Source organism: Rhagoletis pomonella, unplaced genomic scaffold (assembly GCF_013731165.1).
Source record: "Rhagoletis pomonella isolate Grant_MI unplaced genomic scaffold, Rhpom_1.0 Rhpom_scaffold_00002, whole genome shotgun sequence".
NCBI classification, from domain to species: Eukaryota; Metazoa; Arthropoda; class Insecta; order Diptera; family Tephritidae; genus Rhagoletis; species Rhagoletis pomonella.
Window position 1 is genome coordinate 87382415 of NW_023458556.1, and position 8881 is coordinate 87391295.

The 8881-nt window shown below is 35.3% G+C and overlaps 1 protein-coding gene across 1 annotated transcript in view; it reads left to right on the forward strand.

The window, feature by feature from the left end:
- The window catches only part of LOC118755745, a 9618-nt gene extending 1273 nt beyond the window's left edge, over nucleotides 1-8345 (forward strand). Inside the window, exon 2 of the mRNA XM_036490572.1 lies at nucleotides 8250-8345. Coding sequence (XP_036346465.1) covers nucleotides 8250-8345 — 96 coding nt within the window. The remainder of the gene's footprint in view (nucleotides 1-8249) is intronic.
- Nucleotides 8346-8881: the final 536 nt, after the last annotated feature.

Consider the following 8881-nt stretch of genomic DNA (forward strand, 5'->3'; position numbering starts at 1 on the left):
ATATCTTGGCAACCGCTGCACCGATTTCTTCCAAACTTGGCACAGTTGTTGGCCTTGGTACAGGATACCAAATGGCCGAAAATTTTTAAAATCTGACAATATCCACGCCCACATCTCATATAACGGTAATTTGGAGAAATACGAAATCTTCGATAAATCAGTAAATATTAAAGCCAATTTATTCAAAATTGATGCTTGCAACAATTCCTTACCAGGAAATACGTCTATAATAAAATTTTGAAAAATGGGCGTGGCACCGCCCACTTATGATCACATATATGTATCTCGGTAACCGTTCTACCAATTTGTACCAAACTCGGTATTTTTATTGTGCTTGCTACATAAAAGCAAAACGATGAAAATTACTGAAATCGGACTAAAATTATGGCTTTTCATATAACGGCAAATTTTAGAAATGCTTGAAACGTCAATATTTTGAAATTTAAGGACGCTAATTTAGTCAAAATTGATACACCCCGGCTTACCATGTAGTGGTAGCTTTCGGAAAGGTGAAAATCATATATTTAATATTTGCGCCGGGTATTTAATGTTCGGCTCCGCCCGAACTTAGACTTTCTTACTTGTTAATTATAATTTTGCATAACTAATCTCTTTTTCTAATAACAGATTAGGGAGTCAAGCTCGAAAATTGGGATAATATTTTTATATATAAAGGCGATTCAGTTACACACATACAAATGTAGGTTAGGTTAGAAATTAAACATTAATTTCACATAATTTTATTCATTTTGCTGATTTAATTTTTTATTCATTTTCATTTTTAATTCTTTTAATACATGACATTATCGGTATGATTGAGAAAATATACTTGTATATACTTGTGACTCAAGGGCGTTAAAATATCTTGGAAACACCGCATATAGGTAGATTTTCAAGTTTTATGCGGCAAAAAATATTTTATTGCCTCTATCTACTCAAAATTGTTTATCAAATGTAAAATTGAAATAATTTGTATTACAGATAGGTTGTATTAATAAAATATATATATTAGCCAATAATTTACTATTTAAATATATTGACTACCTTTATTTATAAAATGTGTGCACACTATCATTGGTTAATTAGTTTTCACTTTCAGAATCTTCGCTGGCCTCAAACTATTCCTTTGTCACATCTTTGACAACGGATTTAGAGGGTAACAGCAGGTTTATTTTGTCTGGGGAAAACGATTTGATATTTTTTCTTTTTTTGGTCATGAACCGAAATACTGCTTAAAAACGAGTCCGAGCTCACCAACAGCCGGAGCGCTGCCACTGAGGCCCTTTGCCAACTGATAAAAAAGAGAAAATTTGGAAAGACCAAACAAAAATTTTGAGATTTCTCGTTGTGAATACGAATGCCATAGTTTCTACCTAGCTCGTGGGACTACGCAAAATTTTGACAGCTTGTAAATATGTATACATAAAGTTGTTGACGGTAATAAAGTGTCAAAATCAAAATGGAGAAAAGAACAAAAAGCGTACGTTAGATGTCAGTTATAAAATAAATCCAATTTATTTGCGAATATTTGTTTATTCTATTTATTGAAAGGCAACCACGCGGAAAAGCGTGTGTTAATTATATTGATAACATAACCTGGCAGCTCGCACGTTGTCTAAATTCTCAAGTAACATAAAATCCACAAAAGAATACATTGCTTGTATTACCATCAATACGCCATGTATAAATTTTAACAACACACAAAAATAGAGCTTTCGCACGAGCGTTTGTTTGGTTTTCATCACTATTTATAATTTTCTTTTAATAAAATCACGATTTGTCAAATGCTTAAATTTATTTATCTTATAACTAGCTGTACCCTGCCACGCTTTGCTGTGGCATATTTCTGTTATATGGACGATAAATTATTAACGAAACAAAGCATACGTTTCACGTTTACGTATGTGTTTGGTTATGTAATAAGTACTCGTGTGCACACAATATTTGTTATTTTTCCATTCTATGCATAGATATCAAGGATATCTGGTTTGCCGACACAGGAACACGCAACATTTGAGAAGCAATCCGCATCTAAATCTAAACCATACTTTTCCAAAGTTCGACCTGGAGCATTATTGATTGTGACTCCGAATGTCAATCGAATTGGGAATTCAAATCTTTTAAATTGAATCATCATCATTAAATGGAATCATGGGAATTCTTCACCTTTGGAAGACCACGTTAAAATCTTTTCTTACATTACGTTCTTCATCAATTTCTTAACTGCGAGTCGCATTCCGTTGCAGAGTTTTCGCTGATTAATATTCCGCAACATGATAACTGTCAAACCTATTTTCAATTTCAGTATGTGAGGTCTCCCTGGAAGATCAATCGAGTTCAAAAATTTCGTTGGATGATCTTTTTCCGCAACGGTGTTTATCGACGTATATGCTATTTCCTCACGTTGAATGCTGGATTGAATAACATTAGTGGTATTCACCACAGTGAGCAAGTGGTCTGGCAGTCTAGTAAAAGAGCTGATCAGCTCAAGCAACTACTGTTGTAAATACCAATATTATTTAGTTGATAGACCCCTTATTCTTCGCAGCAAGAATAGCCCGTTCACTGAGCCAATAGTGATTCCTAAAATTAATTTTCTTAATAAAGAAACATTCTTTCGATCAGTTCTCCTTTCGATGTTTCTAATTTCCAAAAATTATCAGGCCATAAAAGTCGTTTTAATCTCTCATTGACTGGCATTTATCTCTCGTGTTAATCGAGAAACTACAGACAATGTTTTCGTAAAATCGCCTGCGAGCAATATCCCGAATGGTTGAACGTTTCCACGCAAATCCCGCAACAATGGATCAAAAGCCTCAAACGATATTTTATGTGCCATGGTGCACTCATTCCAAACAATGAATTTAATTTTTTGGTAAACTTTTTTCATCCGGTATGAAATATTGCACGTGGGAGTTTCAATGATTTATATGTTCAATGGCAGCTAAAGAGCTGAATTGGCAATGTTTCCACCTGGTAATAATGTCGCAGAAATTCCAGACGAAGCGATAGCTAAGGTAATGTAATTTTTTGATCGGGAATATTTGATAAGGAATATTTTGCTAGTTCCTCCTGGCGCATCCAAGAAAATGGCCCACCAACTCCGTCATTTATCATTTGCATATTCTTCGTCTACTTTGGCTTTGTAACCGCCTAAGCCATTTTGGCCGAGCTCCACAAAGAACGCCAGTCATTTCTCTCTGTGCCAACTTGGTCTCTCCATTGCCATGGGTGCTTCCTATTCGTCTGCTACCACCATCGGCTTGCTAGTTGAATTCTTTTACACCTGAAACTTCGGTTCCTATTGAACGACATATCTAAGCCAGCGGAGCCGCTCTATATTCATTCGCTGCACTATGTACATTTAGTTGTACAGCTCATACAACTCATCGTTCCATCGTCTACGGTAACCCTCGTCGCCCATGCGTAGAAGCCTTTATATCTTCCGTAAGATCTTTCTCTCGAATACTCCAAGAGCCGCCTCATAAAATGTTATCATTGTCTAAGCTTCTGCGGCATATAACAGCTCGGGCATGATGAGTGACTTATAGAGTGCGGTTTTTGTACGTCGAGAAAGGACTTTACTCCCCAATTGCCTACTCAGTCCAAAGCAACACCTGTTGGCAAGAGTAATTCTGCGTGGGTTTTCCGTGCTGATATTTTTATCGGTGATAGTGCTGGTTCCCTAGTAAATGAAATTCTCCACTTTCCCGAAATTATAACTGTCAACAGTGAAGTGGGTTCCAAGGCGCGAACGCGGTGACTGGAGATACTTCGTCTTGTCCTCGTTTACCACCAGGCGCATTCGCTTTGCTTCCTTATCCAGCTTGGAAAAGGCAGAAGAGACTTCGCTATTTTTGTTACCGTTGATGTCGATGTCATCGGCACACGCCAGAAACTACATGCCCTTGTAAAAAAAATGTTCCTACATGGTTCAGTTCTGCAGCTCTTATTATCTTAACATTTGCATCATGCGGTCGTAAATGCTCTTCTGCTTTCGCTTTAATTTGGGAATCCTTGATTGGGAATAGGAGTTCACAATAGTAATGTTAATCATAATCATAATAATATTATCTCATATTATTCAAAATTTCTTTACTCGCAATATACGTAGTAGGCCTTGGCGACCCCAAACTAAATTGCTTACGATTAAAAGTTGACTGATTTATAATGCTAGGGAATGGTGTCAACAATTTTATGTTTTCATTAAGTATTTTTTAAACAGCTTTAATGCGATAGTTTTTTGTTTTCGTTACTCTTTTATCATTTTGTTATTTGTTTCAGTAGTTTTTAGCCGACTTCAAAAAAAAGGAGAAGGTTATCAATTCGTCGGATTTTTTTTATGCATGTTACCGCATAACTTTGGACCACGTCAACCGATTTCCAGGTGATCCCATACTAATTTGGTTTAGATGCGATCATTGGATCATGAAAAAATTAACACTATTACACTTTTGTATGAGAATTGGAGTCGGTGTGTTGTTTGCTTAAAAATTACTTGTTTATGAATTTTTTACATTAAGTAATTTGTGTACCAGCTCTTCGTTGATAATATGATCACAATGTTCAGATTTTGTGGAAAGATTTAAAAAAATTCCCTAGTAAAGCTTTCCCAAATACTTTTCGTTTGGAACCAGTTATGTAATATTTCATTTAAATGCAATATTTTCAGTCTTTACTTTTAGATAGATGATAATCGTATAAAAAATATTTCCAAATCAAGATTTTTCAAATACCTTTCGTTTGGCACCCATATTGTTCTAAGTCTTCTTAAAACTCTTTAGTTTGATACCCACATTGCAATATTTCACTTATTTAATCAATCCAAAACGGTCCACCCTAATGCTTAATAATATATGTACATATGTACGCATACATGTACACTAAAGTGGTCCAAAAATGTATGTAAAAAAAATAAGGTCGGATTTTTAATGCCGCCACCACCTAGGATTGTTATATACCGAAAAAATATACCCATATTTTTTATTTTGAAATAAAAAATAGTTTAGGTAGTGCTCAAAGCGCTCAAAGTTTTCCATGTATTTTGTATGGAGAAAAAACATCTTTTCGTAGATATAGTGTAGAATTCTTGAAAATCAATATTTTTCGATCGGAAAACTTTACTTATCTTCAGGAGATTCCCAGTAATAATACTCAATTGTTTCTTTAACATGGTAACTATATTTTATAGGTCCTCCAAAGCCTTTAGAAAATACAATGGGGGGACCAATAAAAAATCTTTAATCATAAAAAATGGTTAAATAAACAATTGGATAATAGTCTCCTGAAGAGAACCATAGTTTTCCGGTCGAAAAATATTGATTTTCAAGAGTTTTATACCATTTCTACGAAAAATTGTACAATTCATTTATTTTATCAATTTGTCTGAGTTAAAATTTTCAAATAGGTGGCAGCCCTCGTCAAAAATATTTCCAGCAGTTATATTTCTTAAAACTCTTTAATTTGATACCCATATTGTAATAATTTATTTATTTTATCAATATAATTGGGTTTAAACATTTTCAAATAGGTGGCAACCCTCCAATTTTCAATTATTCAAATCGGTTCAGCCGTTCTCGAGTTTTGACGACCGTGACATACGAACACAACATTTTTATTAATATAGATAGAAGATAGATAATGCAGCACATAACCCTGAAATCTAAGAAAAAGTCTGAGGAAGGCCATTAAATAGCAGCACACAACCCCGTGCCTTCCTCAGGAGTGAATATAACTACAACAACAGCGACTATTACAACAACAACCCAAAAGGCTCAGTATATCCAGTAAAAAAACTGTGGTGAAGTCCTTTATGGGGATAAAGTTTCCAGAGGTGAAATTTTAGGTAGCACACAATTTCTTACACGCATGGTTGCTTTTCAGCACTGAGAAACTTAAGAAATATTTGAAAAAAAAGTTCATATAGTACATTAATTTTGAAAGAAATACCATATAATGTATGTACTCTGGTTAATAATATCAAAAAATGTATTAGAACCACCGTTTAATGTTATATTTGATACAAATTAATATTGCTGCCCCGAACGCTCTGCGCCTTGCCACTGAATAATAGATTTACTTAAAATTACATCCCTGGTCCTTGTTCTTTCTGTATCGCATCGTGGTGAGTTCACATTTCTCAGAAATTTTACAACAAAACAAAACAGAGCGAGTATTTTATTTGCTAATTTTTGCGATTTCTATTGTTTAATGTAAATTTGTCTTTTTAGGATATGTCGAGCCAACAAAGAAGGCGCAGTTGGAAAATTTAGTAATTAGTAATGAAGTAGCAGGCATATTTGGAAAATTATGCCGATAAGCAGGATGGAATTTGGGAAAGTAAGTGCATGGTTGCAGCATATCTATGTATAAAAAGTATTTAATTAAATTGTTTATAGAAATGTTATAAATCGAGTGGCTCATTTACAATGTGCTCCAAACATTTGGCGAACTTTTTTTCGCCTTTTCAACGTGCTAAGTAACAAGTTAAGATGGCTGCCATCATGGGCCGGTAAGAAACCGCAAGCAAAGGGCAGACAACATTCCAGGAAGCTGCCTCCTGCCCCGAGCCGAAGCTGCAGTTCAGCAAGAGCAGGTCAGCAAATTGCTACCCTGATCAAATTTAAACTAAAGCGCTCTGCTGTGATTGCACTCCGTAAATGTGAAAACTTGGTGCATGCTGAGAAATATCAAACAAGAAAACTCCGTGATGGACGCCGTGAGATGGAGTAACGCTGTGTGGAAAAGAAATGCGGCCAATTCGACGGGCCTGAAAAATCCAAATTGGCTTTTGTGATCCGCATCCGCGGTATCAACAAAGTTGCACAAAAAGTGCGTAGTTTTACAGTTCTGTCTTCGCCACATTAAAACGGTGTGTTCATCAAATTGAGCAAGGCAACCATTAATATGCTACGTATGCCGAACCCCCTATATGGGGTTATCCAAATCTTAAATCAGTTTGTGAATTGATGTACAAACGTGGAATGGTCAAGCGTGTCCCAATATCTGCTTTGTGATCGAACGCAAACGCAGTGCGTTGATTCACTTCACTTCAAGAAAGCCCCCAACTTCCTGTTGCTATTCAAGCTCAACACATCAACCCGAGGCTGGCGCAAGAAGGCTAATCACTACGTTGAGGTTGGTGATTTCGGTAGCCGTGAGGATAAGATCAACAAATTGCTGCACAAGATGGCTTAAAGAAATTGTTGTTTTGTATTTAAGTAGACAATATAATTTGGCACATCTTCAAAAGACGCCCAAGCAAAAAAAAAAAGAAAATTAAAAAATTCCTGAAGTTGCCTTTTCACGGGTCGATTTCTGTCGACTGGAAAATTTACTTAAGATATCGACTAGCCAAAACGCTTACATTTTACGGTTGAATTGCAATTTACACGGGTAGATTTTGGTTAAACGACAAAAATCGACCGTGTAAAGGCAGCTTAAATAACGTTCAAACTAATCACCCCCTTTGAGATGGAAAATACCAATAACCATTTCATAATTTCGAAAATTATTCCATTTATATTTGTTCTTGCATTTTCCACACCACTTGTGAGGTATGCTTTTACGCGCGTTACCGATTTTTTTTAATGTGCTCGGTTGCCCAGAAGGCCTATTTTCACCTTTACAACTTAACTTAAACAGAATTAAAACTAAAGCATGCAATGTATAAAGAAAATTAAAAGTTGTCTTACATCTGGTAAACTTAAAAAATTGCACATTAAATTCATTTTTCATTATAAAATAAAATTAAATATCACAATTCAGTTTACAAAATGTGGTCTGTTTGCACCCACAGTAAGTTCCCATGAAGCCTATCCTAAATTCAGAATTGAAAAAAAAAACGAGCAAATGGCATAATGTGGAAAATGTTTGAAGAGCTGCGAAATTGTATTGCAATAATAAAAATAACAGTGCATAAATTGGAAAAAAATGGTTTTTGTTTTGCTTTATAATTTTTGGGAATATTGGTTCAGATGGAATTTTTTTATTTGTTTGGTTTTTCAGCTCGTTAATGATGCACCCAGGGTTGCATTTACTGTCTATGAAAATATTTCGTGAAGCGTTCCAAAATTAGCTCCGAGCAACTAAAAGTTGGTTAAGCTTAAATGAAATAGTTTTTTATTAAATATTTATTCCTGGTATTTAGTAAAAAACATCAATACTAATGTATGAAAAACAAAACATCAATGCTAATGCATGAAGTAAATAAAAATCTACGAATACATTCCATGAATATTTTGTCATAGAGCCGGTTATATACGGTTGTGGGCCTCTTGAGCCTCACCGATAAATGTCCTATTGTTAATAAGGAATTAGTATCTTGTGCATTGTGGGTGTCATAGGATCCCATGTCGTCGTCGATTCGCCACTTCTCGCTCGCTATGTTTGAGTTCCGGTCGCTTAACGAAAAATTTTGCATGTGAAAACAACAACAAAGTTAGCTAGCACGGATAGACGATAGCAAGTTTGGTTGTACCTCATTGAGTTCGTTCGTTTCGCCACTTGCTAACTGATGGCGAATCGATGACGGCTAATAATTAATTGTAGCGCATTTTCTCTTACTATGCATATGCCTAAATGTATGCAACCATTTGGCAAGCGAACACAGGGTGCTTCTAATGAAAATAAAAATTTTATGCTGAAATACACATGCTAAGCCCTTCGAAATTTTGTGCTGGGATATGCGTTACAGCTTCGCAAATTTTACCCCTACCGAAAACAAAGATGTATACACATCAAAAAATAAAAATAAATAACACCTTTAAAATACATCCGAGTACATACTAGCAAGCAATTTAATAGGAAATAGCTCGACTTTTGCTTTTACGCTTACGACACACGATCAACCTTGCCTTTCATTTTCTTACACACATTGCTT